Genomic DNA, 26385 nt, shown 5'->3' on the forward strand with positions numbered 1-26385 from the left:
GTGGTGTATAGAGCCAAAGATGTTAGAATTGTGTCGATGTCCCAATATTTCTGGACCTGACTGTATATACTAGAAATTGCACTGCCTGCATGCAGGAGCCATGATGGCTCAGTGGTTAGAATGCAGTATTGCAGGCTAACTCTGCCCACAGCCAGGAGTTCGATCCTGAATGGCTCAAGGTTGACTCAGCCTTCTATCCTTCCGTGGTTGATAAAATGAGGACCTAGATTGTTGGGGGCAATATGCTGACATTCGTAAACTGCTCAAAGAGTGCTGTAAAGCACTATGGAGCGATATATAAATCTAAGTGCTATTGCATGTGGCTGAAAACCTGTTTCATGAATTAAAATCAGGGCATTTCTAATCTCTATATTTTCTTCCACTAAACACTATACAACAATAATATCATAGCCCAGGTCATGCTCTCAACTCAAAGGGCATATCACTTCTTGAAGATGTTATGTCCAGTAAAAGCTTTGGTCACTGCCACTATTAGAATAAAGAGGAATAGCTTGTAAAGGGGACAGGAAAAGGCCAATATCTATAAAGCCTATTTGGGCTTCATGAGTTTTAGCAAGGTAATACATCTGAAGCTATTTCTAAATCCTATACCCCTTTCATACTAGAATGCTTTGATAAACATATAGTAGTAAGAATGTTTATATTAACAAGTGCCATTCAACCTGATGGACTTTGGTCATTTAGACTGCCTCTCTTCTTGATAAATCATGCCACATAAACACTGAACCTGGAATGTATTTCATCATTTCTTCAAAGGTCTGCTTTGCCCGTTTGTGCTTATCTTGGAGAGAGCGAGGTTGAGAATTCTCACAAAATACAGCATCTAAAAAACAATAACAAGAAGACATTTTTTTTGGACAATGTAAAACTACCCATACAGGTTTGCTTTAATTACTGTATTTTTCCTAGTATAAGACACACTTCCCCCCACCCTCCTAAAAAAGGGCAAAACTTTGTGTGCATCTTATACACCGAATATAGCCCTGCCCACCCACCAGCCCCCACCCTTCGGCCTCCACGTGTCCTCTCAAACGGAGCTCAGAGAGCCTCTCAAACAGCTTCCAAAAGGTCCGTTTGAGAGGCTGCCTTTGCAAAGAGAAGCTCCTTTGCAAACAGAGCTTTTGGAGCTTTGGAGGCTGCAAAGGCAGCCTCCCAAACAGAGAGCCTCTCAAGCAGATTTTTTTTTTCCTCGTATTTTCCTATAAGGTGTGCCTTATACTCCGGAACATCTTATACTCTGAGAAATAGGGTAGTTGGCCAATTTAAGTCACTTAAATAACAGACACTTGGCCCCAGAGTAATACGGTAAAATTAAATTTGCTTTATTTAGCTTTTGCCTGTGGTAGACTGCCAACCCTTCTCCATGTACGCACAGCAACACCTTTGATAACAACAAAGGTTTATTTGCAGCTTTCTACTAACCTCTGAGGAGTGTTATCAGTGAGACCAGACGGTGTTCCTGAAAGAACTGTTCTAGTTTGTACTGCAAGTAGTTGTCGATATATTTTTCTAAGGTATTTTTGAAGAGAATCCTTCCACCCATCAAGATGTGATGAAGCCAGTCAGGAATATGGAAAACAACTCTAGCTGTAACATAGAATACCTTTTATATTATTGTAGAGCCCAAAGTTTAACATCAAAGCAACTGTTTCATCTTTGACTAAAAGTCTACTTTCTCAACTTATACTTTTAGATTTCACACTATTTAAAAAAGCTTATTTTCCAGCCAGTTATGGAAGATGGCACAATACTTCAATTCTGACACTGAGAACAAGAGTACTTTAAATACCAGGAGAATCGTTGCCTTCATCTACCATCGATATCTTAGTAACGGCCTTGCTGGATTAGCCAGACTGTGACCTGATCCAATGAAGGCACAAAATGAAAAAAACTGTTGAACACATCCAGCCGCAGCTGATTTCCATGTGACCTGCAGAACCTGGTCTTCATTAACTTGCAACATACAGGATTTGACAGATATTTGATTCCTGATTCTTGAAAACAAAGGAGTCTTTCCGTCTCTAAAATACTGTAATTCTCATTAACTCATACTCAGTTGTTACAAAAACAGAAATATTCTTGTCTTACAGAATTTGGGGATGGGTTTGTCTCAGTAAGTGTTTGATTTTCCCAGGGCGGGCATGTTTTTTAGCATGTCTGGGAAAGTTCCGTTCTCCCTGGAAGGGAGATATCCAGGGAACAACAAGGCTAAACTGGGAAGTTGAAAGGAAAAAAAAAAAACACCTCCTGGAAGAGAGCCATGGCAAACTACTTCCATATTCTAGCCAAGATAATTATCCATGCAGTCAAAGAATTAGAGCTCAACTCATGAGTTTACTTTTCAAAACAAAATTACTCAGTGCTTATCGTTTCTTAAAAAATATTACTCAGTGATAGCTAATCAGAAAAGTCTATTTAATTTCTCTTTGTCCCACCCCCTTCTATCCAGTCCCAATGGTTTTATCAAGGAAAATGAACACAAGGAAAAAGGATTTTCATCTGCAAGTCAACCTTTACATATATATAAAATAGAAAATAGTCCTTCTTTGCCTTTCATGAGTATGATATTATACATTCTTCGAGTATGCTCTGGAATTTTAACTCATCATATTTATCTTTAAATCATTCCTTAAACCCAAACAACATATTGTCTACTAAAACGAATTTCTCTTAGTCTGAACAGACGAAAATCAATTCAAAAGATCACAAAGTTAATTACAAAGTTAATTTAACAGAGTATTCATATTCTCAAATAACATATTCCTAAATCAAGGCTTACACTGTACAGTGAATAATTTAACAGATTTTTCCAAATCATACACAAATCTAATATTTATTTAATTGTTTCTGTTTCATGTTTGACATATATTTACAGTAATATTTTATTTATTTATTTACCATCCAGAGTCCCTCTCTGAGGGAGATAGGTTAAGAAATATGAAATACTGTGTTTCTCAGAAAATAAAACCGAGTCTTTTCTTTTTTTTTTTTTTTATTTGATTTATATGCCGCCCTTCTCTGGAGACTCAGGGTAGCTTACAATGTGTTAAGCAATAAGCAATTTTAGACTTTTAGACTTGAAAATAAGCACTTGGGCTTATTTTTGAGGCAGTCTTACTGTTTTTGAGGTGCAGCAGGCCAGACTTGGTGAACTGGACGTGCTGTGGATGCACCGTCGCCTCCATTCCAAACCTTCAGCGTTCGGAATGGAGGCTTTTTGGCGAACGGGAGGAAAATGGGGAGGGGGATTTTCCTGTCTGCCATCCTTCCCTCAGTCTGTGCTGAAGTTGAGGAATGGAGGACAGACAGGAAAATTCCCCTCCCCATTTTCTTCCCGTTCGCCAAAAAGCCTCCCGTTCGCCTCCCAAAAAGAGGGAAAAAGCAAAGCAGCTACCCGTGGAGCTGCCAGCTTTGGGGAAGTGCCCAACAAACAGAAGCGCTGGGCCCAGAAAGAGAAGGGCAAAAGCAGTATTTGCGCTACCCAAAGGGGCCAGCGGGCTGCAACTGCAGCAGGACAGTCCCCCCCCCCCCACTCTTGGTGGTCATGCCCATCCCCCAGGCTTATTTTTGGGTAGGGGTAATAATAGGCCCACTTCCCAAAAATTAGGGTTGGGCTTATTATTGTTGTTGTGTTTTCGGAGAAACATGGTATAAACAAATAAATAAATTCATTAAATTTATATATGCCACCCATTTCACTATTAAGTGACTCCCAAGATAATTTGAAATATTACTTCTCTCTCAAATTGTAAAAATATTTATATGTTGAGAATTTTTGTCAATGCATATTTATCCGGGACAGAATTACTACCTATGCAGTATGTTGTAATAACTTTTCTTTCAGCTTGTAGAAGCCTGCCATTCTAAGGAATTTATGACTGTGAGAACCCTCATCTCTTATTTTTTCCTGGCTTTAAATTCCACTGGTAAAGCCCATGAAATCAGGAACATATACTGGCTTGCCTTCTCTTGGCATCCTCTTCTAAAAATACTTTGGTTTCATTTGCCGGTGATGAAATGATTTTCCTAGAGCTTTTCTGTGCTACAGTAATATTCTAATTTAAATAATTAAAATGCACAGACAGTGGTGGCATTGATTTCACAACCAGTCTACCAGATCTTGTATTACAAAAGAAGAAGCAGAAAACAAAATCAAGATCACTTGCACTCATCCACTTCCGCTTTCATTCTCAGAAAACCCTACCAGCAATTTCTTACCAATATACATTAAGTAGTCATAAACTCCTTCAACCGTCATCATCTGCAAGAAGTAGTTCTCATTCTGTCTTCTTTCTAAATTCTCAGAACGGTTTGCATTGTTCTTATAGAGTTCGTTATATAGCTAAAACCAGAGAAAAATCAGGTTTTTTAAAAAGCGTGAATGTTGTGGAATTTGTCACCAAACAAAAAAGTAATCATTGATTATGGGTGTATTCAGTGGGAATTCCCTTTCACAATTTCGGTGGCCCCAAATAAAGCTGCCAAAATGTAATGACATACAGCTGTGTGAAGTTCTTTTTATATATATAAATTAAGTCAACTAAGTGTCTATGGAGATTCTTAGTTTTCCAGGTCATGGTTGTCCCAAAGTGTTTTTTCAAGTGCCTTTTCATTTCGCTTCTCATCCAAGAAGCTTCTTCAGCTCTCTTCAGAGCTGAAGAAGCTTCTTTGATGAAAGCGAAAAGTCTTCAAGAAAAAAAACAAAGTCCAGTTGTCTTTTAAAAAACATTTTTGGACTTCCGGTGGCTCCGCGGACGTTCGAGGACGGTCTCCATAGACCGCCAGCCACCCGATCCGTTAAAACCGCCCTGACAGCGCTGAACAGCTGTCGGCGGTTTGAAAAAACTCTCCTTCGGGCAAAGAAGGAGAGGAGAGTCGGAGGGGGTGGGTAGAGCTCCCCGATTGTCACTGGATTAATTCCAGGGACTCGGAGGGTGAGAGCTCCCCAGTTCACCCCTCCCTTTGCTCCGGATCGCTGGTGCCTCTGTTTTACAGAGCAAGACGTCTGCGACCAATTCTGCCGGCAAACAGTGAGTTTTAATGATTTCTTAAGGCAGACAGAGCGGAAGCAAGAGTGCAAGCTTTTTAAATGAGAAACAGAACTTAACTCCGTGAATACATTGTTGCAAACGGAGTTCTCTGGAGCTGGAGGCTGGAGAGGAAGCCTTTGTTAAGGGCGGAAGGGAAAGTGAAAGTTAAAAGGAAATTGCTTGTTAAGAGCCCTCTGCCTGAAGAGTAAATTGCTGGGGATTGGATATAGCTTGAAGAGAGGATTGTTTATTTTGGAAAAACTTTGAAATATACTTTGTAAGACTGTTTACAAGATTTTGTGGCTGCAAAAAGGAAAAACTTTTCTTTAAAAAAAAATGGCTGCTAAACAACTAAAGCCACCAACTTCTAAAGGAGGAGGAGGTTCCCCTGTAGTGACTCAAAAACAACAACTTCCGGCTGATACACAGTCACAAGACCTTAAAGAATTTATAATGGGTGCCCTGAACAACCAGGCAGAAATGATGAGAGGATTTTCAGAGGAGTTAAAGAAACTTACAAATGTGGTGAAAGAAAAACATGATGAAATAAGAGATGATATTGTTTATGCAGTTTCAGGGCTGGCTACTCATATGTTAAAGATTGAGGAGAGAGTTCGGGAAATTGATGATGCTAACTTAGAGCTTGAAACTAAAGTAGGAGAGATTATGACACAGACAGAGAAAGTGGATGACGAAATGGTTTTGTTACAATACAGATCAATGGAATTTGCCCTGAGGCTGAGAGGGTTGAAAGAAAAGAGTGGTGAAAACTTAAAAGATGAAGGTTACGATTTGTTATATGGATGGCATGCCTATTTGTTATATGACAAGAAAGTGGATAAAGTATTTAAGGTTCATATATTAAGAAATGTTGTTAAGGGTTTGGAAAAAATATCAATATAAGTTAAATTATAAGATACCTGTATGGGCAAATCCTACACATGCAATAGAAAACATAAGTATAGAACAAAAACAGGAGGTGATCACCTATAAAGAGCTTCTTATTATGGAAAGGGGGGTAATGTATTTGAAATCTCTAGATACACTGAGAGAAGAAGGTATAATTTATACATGGTTTCAGTATGGTCAACTTCAAGCTAGATGGAAGGAAGATCAAAAAACTGGCTTTGTGCAAAATGAGGAGAATTTGGTAAAACAAATTAGAGATCAAAAACAAATGCATATTAAAAGGTTGTATAATGCTTTAGTGGAAATAGATTCTGAGACCGAACTGGTTAAAGACTGTATGATTAAATGGGCACAAAACTTTCAAGAGCCAGTAATGATGGAGACTTGGGAAAAGATCTGGATTAGAAATGTGAAATTCACACAAGCACAAAATTTAAGAGAAAATTTTTATAAAATGTTTTATAGATGGCATTTAGATCCTAAAAAATTATCACGTATGTATTTTAATGTGCAAGCTAAATGTTGGAGATGTGACTGTGATGATGCAACTTATTATCATATATGGTGGACTTGTAGAAAAATCAAAGCATTTTGGATAAAGATTTGGTGGGTGATGCAGAATATTCTTAAAAAGAGATTGAAATTTATTCCACAGTTGTTTTTATTGGGTATAATTACAGACTGTACAGTTGTAGAGACTAAATTGATTTTGAACTTGATAACAGCAGCAAGATTGTTGGTCACACAACACTGGAAGAAGGACTTTTTGCCTACTATTGATGATTGGATACTGAAAGTAACTAACTTAGCTGAAATGGCTAAAATTTCAGCATATTTGAAGGATCATACACAAGAAAGATACATACAGGACTGGAGAAGATGGATTGATTATATACAAAATAAGTATCAGACCAAAAAATATCAGATAGCTTATGAATGATTTCTTTTATTTGTATAAGCGTTATAAAAGTGATATTAGAAATATTATGTTTAAGAAATAGGATTTTATATATGAGGGGTTAAGAATTTTTTTTTTTAGGGGTGGTAGTTTAATGATTGGTTATGCAATTTAGTTTATTGTTAAAGGTTAATAGAAATACCTTGTGTTCTGCTCTGGGAAGTCGGGGAGGGGGAGGGGGGGTTGGGAGGGGGGGTTGTGGGGAAATTGTGTTTGTTGTAAAACTTTTTCAATTAAAAAAAAAACATTTTTGGTCAACTAAGTCAACTAAGCTTTTTCTGTGTATGCCCCTTAACTTCTTTAGTAAAAAAGGCCAAACGTTCCAAATCTGCCTAATCTATAATGTCATTTTATCACGGCGATTCTACCACCCTAGTCCTTGGAGGCCCAAAATCATAATTTTAAAAAGTGTTAATAAGAATTAGAATAGCTTATAATTGGTATTTCATTTCTACAATACTAGGTTTCATGCCCACCAAGAACCTTTATTTTTTAACAGATGTGCCAAATATTGTTTTCCATAATAAATGTGTAACAGTGAGGGATTTGCAAGAAAACAATAATCGCCCAAACAGAAATATGTTAATCATCATAATAAAGTGATTATTAACTAGTGTCATACTTCTATTTGAATATTTGTCTTTACTAGTCTATTTTTCTTCTGTGTTTCTGTACAGGACGTACTATACCTTTTTGTTGTTTTCCGAAGTAGGACTGAGAATAGTAATTTCTGGTTTACTTGGCTTAGGCTTCGGAGACTCACAGGAGGTAATAAAATTGATAATGAATGGTTCCAAGTGCTGGCCTTTCTGAAATTAATGCCAAAAATAGTTAGAATGGACAGGTTTCCATACAAGCTATATGGGATAAATGGTGTTTATAAACAACAAGGAAACAAGGTATCTTACCTCTTTTATTAATTTCCCAGGAACAGATTTTATCATTTTACCTACATGCCAAAAGATAAAAAAAAAAAGAGAGAAATAGTTTTTCTTTTCATTATCAACATTTTTTAAAATTCTCTTGCCACTTTTCTAACTTTGCTGCCTGTTTCTCTACTTCATATCTAAATTCGTGAAAGATTCTTCTTACATCATAATGAGAAGTTAGCCAGTGTTTAGCGCTTTAACACCACCATGTGTTCAGATACGAAGCTAAGCTTCAGAGTGTTAATAGACTCCTCGGATAAACTGTGTTTGCAGAACTCAAGACAGAATTTATCGGAGGTCAATGAAAATGATCTGTTCTTGTTTTATTTCTATCTAATGATCTGTGGATCCCAAACCAAATCATAACAATGTTTGTGCAGATATTTTAAAAGTTCTTTATTCGGCTTTCATTTATAGCCTAGTACTAAAGCAAAAAATTCTTATACTCTTATGAAAGCATCACTATTGTGTCATGCAAATGTGCCAATAAATCATACTTTTGAGTAGCAGCTTGAATTGATTTAATATCTCTTATATTTCAAGTTCAATTCTGAATCCATTTAAAAAAAAAAATAACAGCACTTTTCTTACCTAAATTTACATCGGGCAGTATTTTATCAAGAAACTGTGTCTCTCCACCATTACGGGATAAGAAGTCAGCCAAAAGTTGGCTGTTGCTTAGCTCTGGATGTTGTGAAAGTTTCTGTGAGGAAAACAAAGAGGTAGACTCTAGTGAACTTCTCTTCAGCAAAGACAATTTAAACTCTAATATGTAAATTATGCTGAGAAAAGATAGTTTACTGTGAAGCAGTCTATATGGGGCTGCCCTTGAAAACCACTTGGTCCAGAATACTGCAGTGCACACAGGAATGGAGGCCCTTAGTTGTCCTCTGTTATGTGAGCTGCATTGTGCTGCCAGTTTCTTTCCAGGTCCAATTAAAGGTGCCGTACATCGCCTTTAAAGTCCTAAACGGCAAGTAGCCAGGATATCGTCAAGGCTGCTTTTCCCACCCATCCTATCAGGCAAGGTAGAGTGGGCATCCTCCTTGTCGCTTTCCCCAAATATTGTGATCTGATGGGAGCTAGGAGTGTTCCATGGCAGCCTGTGCCTTATGGAACACTCAGCTCCTTGAAGTTCGGCAGGCCTCTACCCTCCTGGTCTTCCGAAAAGCTTTGAAGACCTGCCCTTGCCCCCAGGCGTTGGGAGAACATTAGGTGATGGCACATTAGCACTGACTAGCAGCAGATGTTTGTTGTTTTTAATGTTTTATACTTTCGCCGGCTGAGTTTTATAGTTTTTAAAATGATTTTATATACTTTTTAATTTTTGATTGGGAGCTGCCCAGAGTTGGTGGAAAGGTGGGCAGCTATAGAAGTGTAATTTATAAATCAATCAATCAAGTATATCAGACAAACATAATTGTCTATTAGGAAATATAGAGAGCTTGGATAGCTCTGCAGACAAAAGCACTGTAATTTAACACCAGCTGTCTGCAATTAAAGTAAGTTCGAATCTTGCCAAGGCTCAAGGTTGACTCAGCCTTCCATCCTTTCTAAGGTAGGTAAATTGAGGACCCAGTTTGTGGGGGCAATAAGCTGACTTTGTATAAAATATACAAAAGTATGAAGGCTATTGCTTAACGCACTGTAAGCCACCCTGAGTCTCCGGAGAAGGGCGGCATATAAATCAAATATATATATATATATATATATATACATACATACATACATACATACATACATACATACATACATATGCATATTCTTTCTAGCCAGGTTTTACCTACGTAAGCTAAAAAGACCCAGAAACTTGTGAATGAGATTTCACAGAACCAGGGCTGTAGAACAACTTAGTTTACGTAGGTAAAACTTGGCTAGAAAGAATATGCACATAAAAGCCTACGAAAAAGGAAAAAAAGACATATAATACACACACACACACACACACACACACACACACACACACACGTATGTATGTGTGTGTGTGTGTGTGTGTCTTCTTAAGTTCTTTTTGCATATATATATATATATATATATATATAGGTCTTTGGTTATTCGGGTCTTCTCCCACGTAAAATTGGAAGTGTCTTGGCGACGTTTCGACGAAGTCTCATTCGTCATCTTCAGGCTGGTGTTCTCGGCTTCGTGCTTCCAGGAGCAAAGAACACCACGAAGCCGAGAACACCAGCCTGAAGATGACGAATGAGACTTCGTCGAAACGTCGCCAAGACACTTCCAATTTTACGTGGGAGAAGACCCGAATAACCAAAGACCTACATACAAACACCCGCGAAAACCTGAGAAAATATAAATATATATATATATATATATATATATATATATATATATATATATATATATATATATATATATATATATTTATTTCCATGGATTTATAAACACAAAAACGTATTTTATCCTACCTGAAGGTATTCTTGAAATTCTTCTCTCTTTGATTTTAAGAATTCGTAATTCTTTGGTCCAATAATCCTCTTGGAGGGAAGCTGAGCATCAGGGAATGCACCTGGTCATACAATAAAATTTAAACATGTTGAAAGTTCATTTTCACTTATACAAGCTAAAGAATGTAACTGATACACAACAATATCCCCAGAAATAGGTGGTAGAGAAAGCATACCATGAAATTCTGTTAGCTTTGATTCAAGCACATAAAATTCAAGATATCTTCTATAGACCGACCAGTGCTCAGGTTTATGCCCAACTGAAAATAAAGAGACAAAATTATCATTTTTTATTTGTCCAGAATATAGGTAATCCCCAGGTTACGAGCGTTCTCTTAGTGAATGTTCAAATAAGCACCCCCTAGTTTACGAACAAATCCCAAATTTATGAATATTGCAGCACCATGGCAGTTGTTCGCTCTTACAAATGACTGTTGCAGAGGTTCTGCAATGTTCGCCCCACCAATTCCCCCTCCCCCCACCCCAATCGGGTCTTCACAGGCACTCTGCCCATGGAGACTCACTTACTTTGCAAAGATCTCCTCTCTGTTGCACTTTCATTGCTTGCTTCAGGCTTTCAGTGCATTTGCAGAGAACAGAACGTACCAAGAGGTCATGCAAGATCAGTAATGTGAGATCTCATGCTACTGATCTTATGTGATCTTGCACTTTATGCCTCTATTCTCTTTAGGCCTCAATTCGCAGAATGAGGCCTGGATGTTTGCAAATGGAGGGAAGGCTTCGGTCCTTTAGGCCTTGGCAGCCCTTTGTAAAAACCGTTTGTTGGCACCAGCGGAGCTTGGGAGGAGCAGGTGTGTCCCTCTGAAGCTCTGTTCCTACTGGCAAAGGCTTTTTGAAAAGGGCTGACAAAGCCTAAAGGGATGCAATCCTCAAGCACTTTGCCAACGAGAAAGGAGGCCCAGAAGCCCATACACATTTATTAGGGAAAGTCTTTGTCCGAGGGAGACCACTGTTCCTCAGATAGCCGGATGTGAGTCCCTTTGTGTGAAGTGGGGCCGTGGGGTGCAGATGGGTTTGCTGACTACGTACCTGGCTCCCTGCCACGTGGCAGCGACCCTGCCCGAGCTACTCGACGTCATTGCTGGGGTGGCGGTTGATACCCCCAGACTTTTTGTCATGGGGGATTTCAACCTTACATCCGCAGGTGAGGCATCAGAGGTGGCTCAGGAGTTCATGGCTTCCATGACGGCCATGGACCTGACCCAGTTAGTTCAAGGCCCCACTCACATAGGGGGACACACTCTGGACTTGATTTTTGTCTCTGGTCAGTGGTTGAATGATCTTGGTAGAGGGGACCTAGATATCAAACCCTTGTCATGGACAGATCATTCGCTCCTCCAATTAGACTTTCCTACCGCCTTCCCCCACCGCAGGGAGACGGAACCGACCAGATGGTTCCGTCCCAGGCGCCTGATGGACCCCAAAAGGTTCCTGACGGAGCTTGGGCCATTTCCTGAGACTCTAACACACGACTCGACTGAAGAGCTGGTGGCCGCCTGGGAAAGGGCGGCCTCTGGAGCTTTGGACCGCGTCGTGCCTTTGCGGCCTCTGACCCGATGCCGATCTCAATTGGCTCCTTGGTTCTCTGAGGAGCTGAGAGAGATGAAGCGTCAGAAAAGACGCCTAGAGAGCATTTGGAGGACTAGTCAATCCGATTCCGACCGGACACAGGTGAGGTCTTATATCAAGACCTACCTAGTGGCGATAAAAGTGGCAAAATCTAACCATTTTTCCGCTCTTATCGCATCTGCAGAGAACCGCCCAGCCGCCCTGTTTAGGGTGACCCACTCCCTTCTTCGGGGGGGAGTGCGGGAAGATCCCTTGCAGGGTCGTGCTGAGGATTTTGTGCAACTCCTGCACGATAAAGTCGCTCGGATTCGGGATGGCTTGGACTCCGATTGGATGAGTCCACGGGAGGAGACGAGGGCAGGTCTTGAGAATGTTATCTGGGAGGAGTTTGATCCTGTGACTCCCGAGGATGTGGACAGGGTTCTGGGTAAGATTAGTGCCGCTATGTGTTTATTGGACCTGTGTCCCTCCTGGTTGGTACTGGCCTCCCGGGAGGTTACACGAGGCTGGCTCCAGGGGATTATAAGTGCTTCTCTGAGTGAGGGTGCCTTTCCCGCTGCCTTGAAAGAGGCGGTAGTGAGGCCCCTCCTCAAGAAGCCTTCCCTGGACCCGGCTGAATTAGCCAACTATCGTCCAGTCTCCAACCTTTGTTTTGTGGCGAAGATTGTTGAGAGCGTGGTGGCACGACAACTTCCCCGGCACTTGGATGAAGCTATCTATCTAGACCCATACCAGTCGGGCTTCAGGCAGGGATACAGCACAGAAACGGCATTGGTCGCGTTGGTGGATGATCTCTGGAGGGCTTGGGACAGGGGTTGCTCCTCTGTCCTAGTCCTATTAGATCTCTCAGTGGCTTTTGATACCATCGACCATGGTATCATGCTGCAGCGGTTGAGGGGGTTAGGAATAGGGGGCACCGTTCTGCGGTGGTTCTCCTCTTTCCTCTCCGACCGCTCGCAGTTTGTGTTGGCAGGGGGACAGAGGTCGACCTCGAGGCGTCTCGCATGGGGAGTGCCGCAAGGGTTGGTCCTCTCGCCCCTCCTGTTCAACATTTATGTGAAGCCGCTGGGTGAGATCATCCGTGGTTTTGGGGTGAAGTGTCATCTGTACGCTGATGATACTCAGCTGTACATCTCCACCCCAGACCACCTCAACGATGCCCTTGATGTGATGTCCCGCTGCCTGGAGGCTGTGCGGGTCTGGATGGGGAGGAACAGGCTCAGACTCAATCCCTCCAAGACCGAGTGGCTGTGGCTTCCGGCGCCCCGATATAGTCAGCAGGTGCCATCGCTGACTATTGGGGGTGAATCTTCGCCCCCCCAAAGAGAGGGCTCGTAATCTGGGTGTCCTCCTGGACACACAGCTGTCTTTAGAAGAGCATATGACGGCCGTGGCCATGGGGGCCTTTTATCAGGTTCCTTTTCATTGCCGGAGACCTCGTCAAGGCCTTTGCTGATGAGAAAGGAGGAAGAGGCAAAGGAACAGGCTGGAGAGGAGACAGATCTTCATAAGGTAAGTCACCCGGCGTGGCACTATGGAAGGGAGGGGAAGCAATTGTGGGGACCCCAGGGGAGGGAGAATGAGGTATCTGTGGGTCAGGGGAGGCCTTGGGTGGTCTGAAGTAGGTGGCCTGTTCCATCACTAGGCCCACCCATGGACTTCCCCACCCCGAGATACCTCATGTGCATTATACAAGCCATGCATTCAATTATCAAATGCATGAGCAAAAGCAGAGGGTGATCTCATTCAAAGTACGAGATTCACTCCCATGAATTCTCGGGTTACAAATGGAATGGGCAGGCTCGATTACATTCGTAACTTGAGAACTACCTGTAAAAGAATTTTACATGGAAACGTACATCTAACAGAACTAAAAGCAAGTCTTCAACCATATTTTAAACCTCACACTTTTCAAATTTATTAAAAGCTTTTATTAGCAATCATAATTGTCAATATTAAGGTAAACACTTTTATCAAGTTTCACTCTGGGGATTTCAGAATTCATCCATGTAGTTAAACTAGAAAGCAATATGGAAATGGTTTGCCCTGCCTTTTTCTGAGGTGTTTCCCCCCCCCCCCAACTTCCCAGTCTAGTCAATAACTCGGATTTCCTGGTAGTCTGTCAACCAAGAACTAACAAGTCTTATTTACTTTTTTGGGATCAAACTGTTCTGTCTCTGTGTTAGCATCTGATATGACATTTTAAAAGAAAATGTACTCTCCTAAGACTGCAGGAAACAAAACTGACTGCAGATGTCTTTCTCTCGTCACAGATGATGAGAAAACAAGTTCTGAAACCACTCTTGTTAGGGAAAGATACTGTAGAGGGAAATATATGAAGGTGCACACCAGAGAAGTTGTTCTGCTCTATGCTGGAGGACTTGGGAAATGTCCTTAGCAAGGACAAATGGATCACAAAAAATGGGGCCTAACAAGGGATCTGTTATCCCTCCATTAAGCTTCACTCTGAGGTGTTCACAAAAGAAACTCAATCTACCATGGATGCTATATTTTTACCATCATTCTCCATGTGGCAAAACATCCGTTCAGATGTTTTCGTTCTTCCCTTTTTCAGGGCTCAATGATTTTGGAAATGTTATCTGAGACAAGATGAGTGTCAAACGGAGTATAAATGTGAAGAACATTGGAAGACATTGTACATATATCCGATAGTGCTTACGTGCCAGCCTGTCGTTCCTTTCCACATCAATGCAAAATACAGGAATTCTCTCTCTCCTTTCTCTCTTTTCAAGTGACGGGTCTTCAAAGAAGTCAACATAAGGAATGGTAATTTTCCAAGCAGCCAGATTGCGAGGTGTATTAGGCATACTAAGTGCCTCCACAGGTGAATCATCTTCCATTACCATAATGCCTTCTTCAATCTACAGTAAAAATTTACCACATCAAAGTCCATTTCAGATTATTATGTGACTGCATTTATTATACAATGTGCATAGTAGAGATCCTGTTCTCTAAGTGTTAAATATTACAAACTATTTGAATGAAATGGAACGAAAACTGTACAGCGAAAAATAAGATTGCACTTGTTAAATTAATGTAAAATTTCACCCCATGAGTTGTTCTAATTCTATTATATGTCACCCATATGTGTCGGGGTAGGCTAAATCCTGGAGGTATACTACTAGGACTGATATGCTCGGAGACATCTTGGGGGGAACAGCTATTCCACACCTCCATCCACTTTTGTGTGGTGTTCTGATGATCGGCCATCAACTTACGCGCTGTCAAGATTGGTGGATTTCTTGACTTTAATCGGCATCTTAAGAGATCAGGAATGTATCCATGTATGGGTAGAGAGGAATTTAACATTGTACTAAATTGATTCAATGATTCTACCACAGAGGAAACACACAATTTTTCAACAGTGACAACAGAATTTGAAAGTAAGCAACATAAGCCCAAAGATGTTTGATTATGAGGAATTTCTCCCAATACTGCCATGCACTTACATTTTCCAGCTGTACAGGTAGTCCTCGTTTAGCAATCACTATTGAACCAACACCTCTGTTATTAAGCAAAACAGTCTCTAAGTGAGACTATGATTGTGCTTTCCTTTGCCCTGTTCCTTTGCCCTGTTCCTTTGCCCTTTAGAATGCTTTCCCCAAAGTTGCGGTAGCACCTTAAAACAGACCAGACTAAATCAGTTTCACACTTTTGGCTTTTGTTTCCCTCCTAACTACTCCTCTGCTCTTGGAATGCTTACTCCACTGGAATAATTAGCAGGAGGGGCATTAATGTTTTCATTTACATTCATTGGAGAGGAAGTGATTGCAAGAGAATAACCAGGCACACAATCAAAAGCAACTGGCTGCCAGTGCCAGTTCATACAATCCATTCCTCATCCACTCTACAAGAGGCGGGAAAAAAATAAACAGGTGAGCCCAAGGACAATGTGTACTAACATGTAAGAATGTGACTGAGGGAGACTCTGAAGATCATAAACTTGGATATCGATTATAAAGTTATTTTTTTAGCACCTTTGCACTTTGAATAGTTGCTGAATGAGGCAGTCACTAAACAAAGACTATCTGTACCCAAGTGTTTCTTAAAGTGTAAGCAAAAAGGGCAGCAAACACAGAGAATTAAATAGGAAATTAATAAGAATTGACCTGAAAAATTACTGCACCAGGCAGTCAAATCATATTTATTTTGTGCAATGGAGGCTGAATTGTATGCATATCTGCATGTGTGTTTTATAAACCAAACTAAACTAATTACACACTTTAAAAGAGTACTTAGTAGACATAATCTGAATCACCTTCATTTATAGTTTTATTTTATGAAAGGGGAAATATATACCGTATTTTTCGGACTATAAGACGCTCTGGACTATAAGACGTACCTAGCTTTTGGGGAGGAAAATGAGAAAAAAATATCTGCCTCTGCCTCCCAGCAATTTATCTCCTTGCAGCAAACAGCAAACAGCCTGGTCAGCTTCAGCACAGCCTGATTTAGCATGAGCAGCTGACTGGCGGCCGTAATACCGACGATCAGCTGTTCCAGGCTGTGGGGATTGCCACTGCCTATCGCCGCCTCCATGCGCCCCGTTTTCGGCCCATTCCAGACGGCGGGAATCACCACCACTGCCTATCGTCGCTGTCTGGAACAGGCCAAAAATGAGGCGCGCGGAGGTGGCGATAGGCGGCAGCGGTAACAATGTGCAGCGGTGATCCCCGCAGCCTGGAACAGCTGATTGGCAGTATTCCGTAAGGCTGATCCAACTGCCAATCAGCTGCTCGTGATAAATCAGGCTGTGCTGAAGTTGACCAGGCTGTTTGCTGCAAGGAGGCAAATTGCTGGGAGGCAGAGGCTGAAGGGTGGGGGTTGGCGGGTGGGCAGGGCTTCGGCAACATTTGCTCTATAAGACATTTCCACCCACTTTGGGGGGGGGGGAATGCATCTTGTAGACCGAAAAATAAGATAAATATTCACAGATTCCTTTGCTAGCTACCAAGATACTTGTACATGCAATATGTGGTATCTGTAGAAAATTTCACTTAATATGACACAGATATTGCTCTCATATAATTAGCTAATTTTATTGGGAGATGCTGAAATGATGAATTAACAGTTCCACATTTAATTATGTATGAAAAGCCATATGCAAGTCCCATCTCTTTGTAGGTATGTGTGATATAATCCACGCACAAAGGGATTGGGCTTTCAACATGCTACTGTGACATCCTTGTCCCCTTCACCTCTGCCTCCCCCTCTTTTGTCCACCTCTCTTCCCCACAGACACTGGCATCTCCAATTATGTAATTTTAACTCCTGAAATTTCCCAGCTAGCTGACTGATAATGAAAATTCTAGGAACTGAAGTCCACACAAATGAAAGGTATCTGAGGAGGATTAATTCAGAAAAGTGTTGTATGATCCCAAATACAGGTAGTCCACAACTTACAACAGTTCATTTAGTGACTGTTCAAAGTTACAATGGCATTGAAAAAGGCGACTTATGACCATTTTTCACACTAACGACCACTGCAGCATCCCCATGGTCACATGATCAAAATTCAGATGTTTGGCCACTGACCTATATTTATGACGTTTGCTGTGTCTCAGGGTCATGTGATCACCTTTTGTGACATTCTGAGAAGCCAAGTCAATAGGAAAGCCAGATTCACTTAACAACCGGGTTACTAACTTAACGACTGTGGTGATACACTTAACAACTGTGGCAAGAAAGATCGTAAAATGGGTCCATATCCACTTAACAACTGTCTCACCTAACAACAGAAATTTTGGGCTCAATTGTGGCCGTAACTCAAGGACTAGCTGTATAAATAAAAGTGCTTCATTACTGGAAATTCATGTTCATGGTGTAAGTTATGTTGACAGTCAACAAACATAAGGCAAAGTGAAAAGGGACTTGGAACAGATGAGGAGAACAATGCAGAAAGACTTGGCAGATATGCAATAAAATACACACAATCTATGTTGAACTCGGAATTGTTAGCTCAACTCACAAAATCATCCTCTCCTTCAGCAAGGAGATAGTCGGGCAGCATAGCCCCTTCCATTGTAGTGCTCTTGAATACTCCTTTGATTTTGCTGCTTATACTTCTGATTCCAGACGATTCACCTCTTCTATGCATGCTTCTGCATAAAACAAACAGCAAATGGCACATCCATAACAATTTCAAAATAAGAAAATACTTCAAGGGATATATGTAGGTAGTCTTATTCGGCAAAGCGTATATAATTTAAGAGCTTACAGTAACACATTACTTTATATCCATTGTTCCAATCAAGCAAAAGGAAACTGTGAGGGGAAAAAATGGTTTTATTTCTGTGCAGCTGGGATGGAATGTAATCTGGATTCTCAGGTGGGAGAAACTGCATTCCAGAGTGCAAAGCAATAGCAAAACTTAGAACGTTTAGTCAGAAAGAAGTGGGTAAAAATGGCTCCTCCCTAGCAACTCTCAGAGCATATCTACAGCTATGCAAATAGTTTCTTTAGTTTGGTAAGGCTCAATCAATCAATCGATCAAGTAGAGCTAGAAGGGACCTTGGAGGTTGACTGTTGAAGCATGAGACCCTATACCTGTTGTGGCTTGCTGGCGGCCAGCGGAGCTGGCAGCAGAGTTGGACAGTGGGGAGGTTGGGGAGGAACTTGGGCCAGTCCTGGGGGCTGAGGAAAGTTCGGACAAGGGCTCTGCATCGGAGGCAGAGAGGGGACCAAGGCCATCTGATAGTTATGTGCTGCCTCTGGAGTCTCCGGAGTCTGACATCAGCGAGGCAGAAGAACAGCGGGAGCCTGTTCCCAGTGTGCGCATGCGCAGAGTTGCCAGAAGACAAGAACAATTAAGAAAACAGGATCAACTTGGCAGTAAGGCTTGGAGATGACTGGACCCTTCCATAAGACATAAAAGAGGAGCGAACGGGACGTGAGCTTTTGCAAAAAGCAATTAATTCATCTGGTCGGTTCAAGCTTCGAAAAGTTCTGTTTGACTCTGTGCCAAGTTTGGCCTTGCCCTGCATTTGGCAATTAGTTCTCTGGCAGCATTCCAAGGGAGATAAGGTGGGTGTTTATAAACATTCCCCTAAAAGACTGTTTGTGAAGCTTTGCAGACTGTGAATGACAATAATTCACAGCCGTGTAAATAAAAGAGGTTTTGCCGGGAGTAAGATTGTGCTTTATACTTTCTAAGGAAGCCTAGGTCAGAACAATATCATTTCAGACAGGTGGCTCTCCAGTCTTTTCTTAAAAAGCTCCAGTGATGAAGCACCAACAACTGAAGGCAACCTGTTCCACTGGTTAATTGTCCTCACTTTTAGGAAGTTTCTCCTTAATTCCAGGTTGCTTCTCTGCTTCTCCTAGTTTCCATCCATTGTTTCTTGTCTTGCCCTCTGGTGCTTTGGAAAATAAGTTGAGCTCCTCTTCTTTAGGGCGGCCCCTCAAATACTGGAATACTACTATCATGTCACCCCTAGTTCTTCTTTTCTCTAGACTGGCCATACCCAATTCCTGCAACCATTCTTCATGTTTTTGTCTTCAAATCACCTTAGCTGGTCTTTTTTGCACTTTTTCCAAAGTCTCATCATTGCTTTTGTAATGTGGTGACCAAAACTGAATGCAGAATTCCAGGTGTGGTCTTACTAAGGATTTAAAAACTCTGTCTATAGGTGAAGAACATAAAAGGAAACTACTCAGAAATAACTCCACGTGTCTTTCTTGGTTCTTGGGAGGCTTGAGAGGAACCAACCATATAAAAAAAGAAGAAGCAAGACAACAAAACTGCAATTTTTTAATGACAGCATTTTCTTTCATTGGTAAAACCAAGGAGATAATTAGTAATCACTGTGTCACAGCTATGCTTCACATTGACACAACCATAAATGCAATTTGCTCAGGGTGTTTCTCCAAGCTGCTCACTGGTAGGACAGAAATTTGTCCTACTTGCTGAAACTGCTGGAGAGCAATATGAAGCAAACCATCCCTGAAGTTTTAATTTGTTTTTGGAAAATTGTGTTGTTTCATGAAGTAATGTTGAACTAGTGCTCCATATAAAAGTTTGCTAAACAGAGGCTATAGTGCTATGCCATATGGTAATTCCCATTTATTTTTTAATGAAAAGAATTAAAAAAAAATAGTTTAATAGGATAGGAGCTAGTAGACATCAAAAGCCATGTTTAACAGGCACATTGTTGTCGTTGGGCACTACACTGGATAACAAACAAATAGGATGACTGCTGCCTCTTGTTAATATGGACACATTGTCACAATAGGGCCTTATCATCATTGACAATTATGGAAGAAAGAATACAGATAGTCCTCAGGTTATGTTCAGTCATTTAGCGACTGTTCAAAGTTACAATGTTGCTAAAAAAAATGTACTAACGACTACCCTGGCCTCTGTGATCACATCATCAAAATGTGGGTGCCTGCAGACAGACCCGCATATACAACTGCCTCCACTCCACCCCCAGCTGACCTTTGTCTTTTGCCTGCCTCCCCTCCACTGGACTCACTGGTCCCCTTCCCCTCCAGCTGACTTGCCATGCAGGAATTTGATCAAGTAGCTACCCCCAGGGATACGACTGATCCCAGACCTCCGAACCTTTTGCCGGGCTCTGAAAACGTTTTTATTTCGGCAAGCCGGGCTGGCATAGAATTTTTATTGGTGAATTTTATGGGTAAGGGGTTTTAAATTGGGGAAAGCCATTGGATTTAATTTTGTTTTAAATGTATTTTAATGTTTGTATTGGATGTTTCTTAACCTCGGCTGTTCACCGCCCCGAGTCCTTCGGGAGAGGGGGCGGTATAAAAATTTAAAAAATAAATAAATAAATAAGAATCACTACCAGGCATCCTAGCTAAGCATGAGGGAGGCACCAGGGAAACATCCCCATCATGCTGCCCAGCAGGAGGATTGCTCCACTGGCAGTATTGCACAATACAGAGGACTCATGGCCCTGGTCCCTTCTTGGTGGGGCAGAATGGACACTCCCCATTTGTAGTTCTCATCTATCAGCCTGTTTGCCTGGGACACCTGCCTCTTCCCACTTAATGCCCTGTGTGGTCCTGGAATTATGATGGCACCTGGGATTGCCATCTCTAGTTGATTCAGTTACGTGGAACCCCACATTACGACTGCTTTACTGTGATTTTCATTAAGTAGTCATGGAAATTCTGGTCTCAAATGGTGTCACAACCAGAAGGCTACCTGTACTTAAAAGAATGACATACTGAATTACAGCCAAAGATAAACAGAATAAAATAGAGATAGGAGGGACCTTGGAGGTCTTCTAGTCCAGCCCCCTGCTCAAGCAGGAGAACCTATACTGTTTCAGATAAGTGGCTGTCTAGTCTCTTCTTAAAAACCTTCAGTGATAGAGTGTCCACGATTTCTGAAGGCAAACTGTCCTCACTGTTAGGAAGTTTCTCCTTAATTCCAGGTTGCTTCTCTCTTTGATTAGTTTCCAAACATTGTTTCTTGTCCTACCCTCTGGTGCTTTGTGGCAGCCCCTCAAATACTGAAATACTGCAATCATGTCACCCCTAATTCTTCTTTTCTTTAGACTAGCCAGACCCAAAACCTGTAGCCGCTCTTCATATGGTTTAGTCTCCAGGCCTTTGATCATCTTAGTTGCTCTTTTATTTAATTTTATTTATTTTAATTTATTTATTTTATTTAATTAATTTTAATTAATGAGACACAATAATGAACACATCCAACAGATACCTTCTTTAAAACTTTTAAAGGCAGGTATATTATATTATATAAGTAGTGCTCGCCTTATGACCATTTATTTATGACCATTTGGAGTTATGACAGCCTCAGAATGGGTACTTTATGGCACAATAAAACACTTCTGACTATTGTAAAAAGTTGCCAACCCCTGTGGTCGCATGACCACATTTTGGGCCTTGGCAACTGGCTCACTTTTATGACATTTGAAGAGTCCCATAATCATGCGACCATTATTTGTGACATATTTTGCCAGTTTCTAGCAAAAAAAGTCCATTCAGAAGAATGGATTTGCTTAATGACTGTGTTGGTTTGCTTAATTTCCACTGCAAGCAATATTTAAAAAATTGGGTCCAGTCACATGGGTCCTCAATTTACATAAGATTTCCAGTCCCAATTGTGGCCATAAATTGAGGACTTAACGCTGTACTTACTTGTTTGACTTGGAATTGCGTGTTGGGGATTCAACTTCTTGAAAGAGGTGCTTGAAATACTAAATAAGGAAAAATAGTTGAAAATTGCCGATCACTCTTATTTTATTTTATTCTATTTGCTACATTTTCTTCAGAAACGATTTTACAAAGATACAGATTAGAAATAAAAATCACTATAGTTCATATATGTAACAGCATAGAAAGCAGGACAATACTGAAATCTATGAAGGACCTAAACAGTAGGTACCGGTAGCAATAACTAAAATGTTGAACATATTTTCTGATATAGTTCTATAATTCTTAAAAATGTATAGTATGTACAGTATTTGTGACAGTAAAAAAAAAAGAGATGAAATAAATATTTGCCTGATATCAAGAAGACATTAGTGTCTATCCTGATGAACCTCTCTAAAATTAAGAAATTGTACTTTCACAAGCCTATGTATTAGAGAAGAGACACTTCTCTTAAATCTATACAGACATTAAAAGAGAAAACCAGTGCTCTGAATGGACCAAGAATTATTATAACTAGCAATAGTGGCACAGCATGATCATAATACTCAATTCGTGTCAGTATTCTGCATTATTATCTCTCCATTATTTTTAAGGAAACTCCACAATAATGTACTGCAATAATTTAAGCAGAACTTAGAACTAAAACAGAGGGGTTAAGTCATTCCATAATTCCAGAATACATTAAGACATTAGAGCTAATATAGAGGGTTATTTCATTCTAGAAATGTAACAAGTAGACTTCTTGAGCTCGAAAACTTCAAAAAGTAAAACTGAAAAACAATTAAAATTACAAACTGAGGTGGCTCAAATATAAACAAACACTTGTTACCTCATACGTGTGGCAAAATCTAGGTATGAAGACATTTTCTAAGAGTGAGAAAACTTGTTCATAGGCTTCAAAGAAACACCGCATTTGTTGTAGCTTCACAACTTCCTCATAGGGGCCTTCAGCAACTACAGACGAAAATGTGAGTGTCAATAAGAAATATGAAAATACTTACCTATAGAAAAGTTTAACATTTCAGGATTATGATATCTGTCTCATCAGCATTTGTCTGATTTTGAGTTTAGAAATTAAGCAAAATGGGGCCTAGAACTTGAATGAGTCCATGTGTCTGGTGTGCTATGTTATTTGTTATTTTATATTTTTACAACTATAAAAGTTATCCAGAGACACCATTTGTAAGTTGGGTAACCTAATAAATAAATAAATACTTGAGTGGGAGATTTTTAAAGAATCCCAAATCTATAGTTTAGACTAGGAAACTGAAAGGACATCTCAAAAGAAACCATTGCAAATGACTTCTGTATTGCTGTCAAAAAGTTAAGTGTACATTTCCATGAAGTCATCAGAGGTCAACCTTGATTTTTACTAAGGCATGACATCTGTTTGTTTTTCATTTCATGGGAAAGTGTTCTGGGGCTGATCAAGGTACAAAGATACAGCAATTTTTTAAAATAATTAGGCAATGCCTAATTTTGTTGTTATATGCTCACTGAGTAGATCAGCCTTTCCCAATATATCCTGGGTAGGTAATGGTACCACTATGCCCCAAATTCTCAATATTGCTAAGACATGTTCATGCCAACATCTGTATTATTCTACATCAAGTACCATTCAGAAAAAAAACACAACAACTTCAAATACATTTTTCTTTTGATTTCACTTACTACTTTGTATCTCTTCCACAATGAAAGGATCAAATTTAATTTTGTCAACGCTTTCATCTAAGCAATATGTTTCATAGATTTTCTTGACTTCTTCATGGAGGGACATTTTCTCAGAATCTGATAATTCTGCCTGCAAAATTCTATTATTAAATTGCTCTGTTGATTGGGATAAAAAAAAATAAAGAAATGTATTGAGTTCAGAATACTGACAGTTTTCCTTTGTTAAAAATGTTCTTTATATATTCTGAGAGTTTTACCTACTAAATCCATAAGCATTGGATTATGATAATAACACAAATCCCAGCAATTAAAACAAATCTGCTTTGGGATCCCTGCCATATATTCATCCCTGTAAAATTTAGAAGAGGAGGCATCGCTGATGACTTTAATTTCTATCTTTGGCCAAACATAATGTTAAAAGTTTAATCAAAGTTAAAATGTTGTTTCTCATAGTACTTTTTCCTAAACCTCTTCTGGCTATTAGTTAAGCCAGAAAAAAAAATCAAGACGTAAAATACAAAACTGCTATAATTTATTGACATGTAATCAGACATTTAAAAATAGACAAAAAGCCAAAATGTTTAAATGCAAATAGATTAATCCTTTGCTTTAAAATATTCTCAATAATTATTCCATCAACTGCAATTTCAATAGTAACACTGTTGAACAAGCACCAATAAGTAATCTGTGCATTTGCTAGAAATTACTTGGCATCATCTCTCCTACTAAGAACCAGAGAAAAATTCATTTGCGAGGAAAGGAACATGAATCTAAATTCAGGATTGAATTTAGCCAGTATGAAGATTCTGTGGCTCCCGGAGACAACATGAAATTCCATTCAACTTCATGTAAATGAATCTAGACCTTCCCAAAGTTTTATGAGGTTCTTCAGAAAACTATGGAAATGCATATCATCCACAGGAGTTTGGGAGTATTACGTTAAGGGACACTTTGTTACCACTTCTTTTCCCACTTGAGATACAACTGAAGATTCTTTTAATCTGCTACAACTGCAACATCACAGAGTAGAAGTAAAAAAAAAAAAAAAACCCTAGATTTTATATTAGCCAAATCAGAGATTGATTTAAGGCAATTCACAAGGCACAAAAGTCAAGTGAAACCAAATTGTGTATGAGTGGTTAGAGAGAAGACAACTCTCAAAATGTTAATTCTCCCTTCAGGTTATAAAGTTGCTTTTGAAGGAGAGCCTGCCCAAATTATTTATCTAATACTTTACAAGGGAGGGAAAGCTTCATATTTTTGGCAGGCCAGGAGATAATTATTTCACAAATGGCAGGATACAGATTTAAGCCCCCTTTTGTAGGAGCTTCCAAACTGCATCCATCAGCTACTACAATATAAACAGAATGCCACATGGAAAGAGGGGCTTTCCATTTTAGCTCACTTAAAAACAAATCCAAATACCTTATTTTAAGAAATCTGATTTTGATACATAATCTTGGAAACTTCAGCCAAAAAAAAGCTGTATTAGTCCAAACTTATACTTGCAAAGTAAATAAGTATCACTTTAAAAATTATCGGTAGTTTTTTCCCTTCTTTTCCATCTTTTAAGATTTTATGTATTAGATAATAAACTTTAGTGTGGAAGCCACTTTATCCCCTCTGTCTGCTAACACAAGCTTAAGTGCATTGCAGAAGTAACTTTTTTTTAAAAAAAAATTATAATGCATTTTTATTTAATGTAACTAAAAAAATAACATATTGAGGAGGGATTTCTTACCTAACTCCAGGTAAAATTGCAATACGTGTACTGTTCCTTCTTTCTTCAAAAAACTCATAAATAGAAAGAAAAGATCCTGCTTGCCTTCAAATTCTTTCAGTTCAAAGTGCAAGGCCTTAATAGAAGATTCAATATGGAATTTATTTCTAATTATCCATACCATCATTTTCTAATGCATATACACTTAACAAGCATTTTTTCACACTTACAGAAGGTTTTTTGTTTCTAGATTCTGCAAATTTCTGCAAGAAAGGAACCAAAGGTGAAGCAGGTTCAGTTGTTATTTCAGGCTGTAAGAAAATAATCAGAAAAAAAAAATCCAGCATCCAAGAACAAAGCCGTATGATTTCACAATTACTATAATTCTTTTTTTCTTGTAGTACTCACTGGACTATCGTCAATGAAGATAAGTATCAAGTGGTTCACAGTATCCTAAAAGAAAAGACAGGCATATTTAAGAGGTAGCAGAAGCAAAAGGCACCTCATGTTGTATTTTCCTTAGAAAAAATCCTTAAAGACTCTAAGCCCCACCATTAGAAGAATTCGGCACTTCTGCCCTACTTCCAACTTGTGTGAAAGACTAATTTGGAAATCAGCCGACATCTTTGTAAAACTGGGATGTAAACCACCACTTTGGGGCCCAGAACCACATGAGATTCCACCTAACTACCTACTTCTTGTCCTACACACTCAACAAATGCAGTTAGGGTGAGGCTACCAGATTTGTAATGTAAATATCCAGATTATCTCTACATGGTAGCAAAGAGAGTGCTATGTATCTTTTTGTTCCTCTGCCCAATGATGAATGGAATGTTGGTAGTCCAAGCACAGGGTTCTATTAGAAAAGCAGTATAGGAGGAAGGGAGGAAGGAACAAGTGAGGGGGGAAAATGCCACAACTTGTACTAACT

At 39.8% G+C, this 26385-nt stretch overlaps 1 protein-coding gene across 3 annotated transcripts in view; it reads right to left on the reverse strand.

Annotated features, from left to right (window-relative positions):
* The window catches only part of SNX14 (sorting nexin 14), a 48725-nt gene that overhangs the window by 7739 nt on the left and 14601 nt on the right, over nt 1–26385 (reverse strand). For 2 of the 3 annotated variants that reach the window (XR_015731377.1, XR_015731378.1), the window contains 16 exons: nt 25863–25907; nt 25685–25765; nt 25476–25590; nt 23735–23890; nt 22893–23017; nt 22049–22107; nt 17889–18021; nt 14580–14781; nt 10486–10569; nt 10271–10371; nt 8439–8550; nt 7827–7867; nt 7608–7727; nt 4240–4363; nt 1444–1608; nt 684–844 (listed from right to left, as the gene is read on the reverse strand). Coding sequence is in view for 1 of the 3 variants with exons in the window: in XM_034408922.3 (XP_034264813.2) it covers nt 749–844; nt 1444–1608; nt 4240–4363; nt 7608–7727; nt 7827–7867; nt 8439–8550; nt 10271–10371; nt 10486–10569; nt 14580–14781; nt 17889–18021; nt 22049–22107; nt 22893–23017; nt 23735–23890; nt 25476–25590; nt 25685–25765; nt 25863–25907 (1759 nt within the window). In the remaining 2 variants the exon portion in view is untranslated. The remainder of the gene's footprint in view (nt 1–683; nt 845–1443; nt 1609–4239; nt 4364–7607; nt 7728–7826; nt 7868–8438; nt 8551–10270; nt 10372–10485; nt 10570–14579; nt 14782–17888; nt 18022–22048; nt 22108–22892; nt 23018–23734; nt 23891–25475; nt 25591–25684; nt 25766–25862; nt 25908–26385) is intronic. The other variant, XM_034408922.3, reaches the window with a different exon arrangement.

The sequence above is a fragment of the Pantherophis guttatus genome, chromosome 1 (assembly GCF_059756535.1).
Source record: "Pantherophis guttatus breed Tessera chromosome 1, ASM5975653v1, whole genome shotgun sequence".
Classification (NCBI taxonomy): Eukaryota; Metazoa; Chordata; class Lepidosauria; order Squamata; family Colubridae; genus Pantherophis; species Pantherophis guttatus.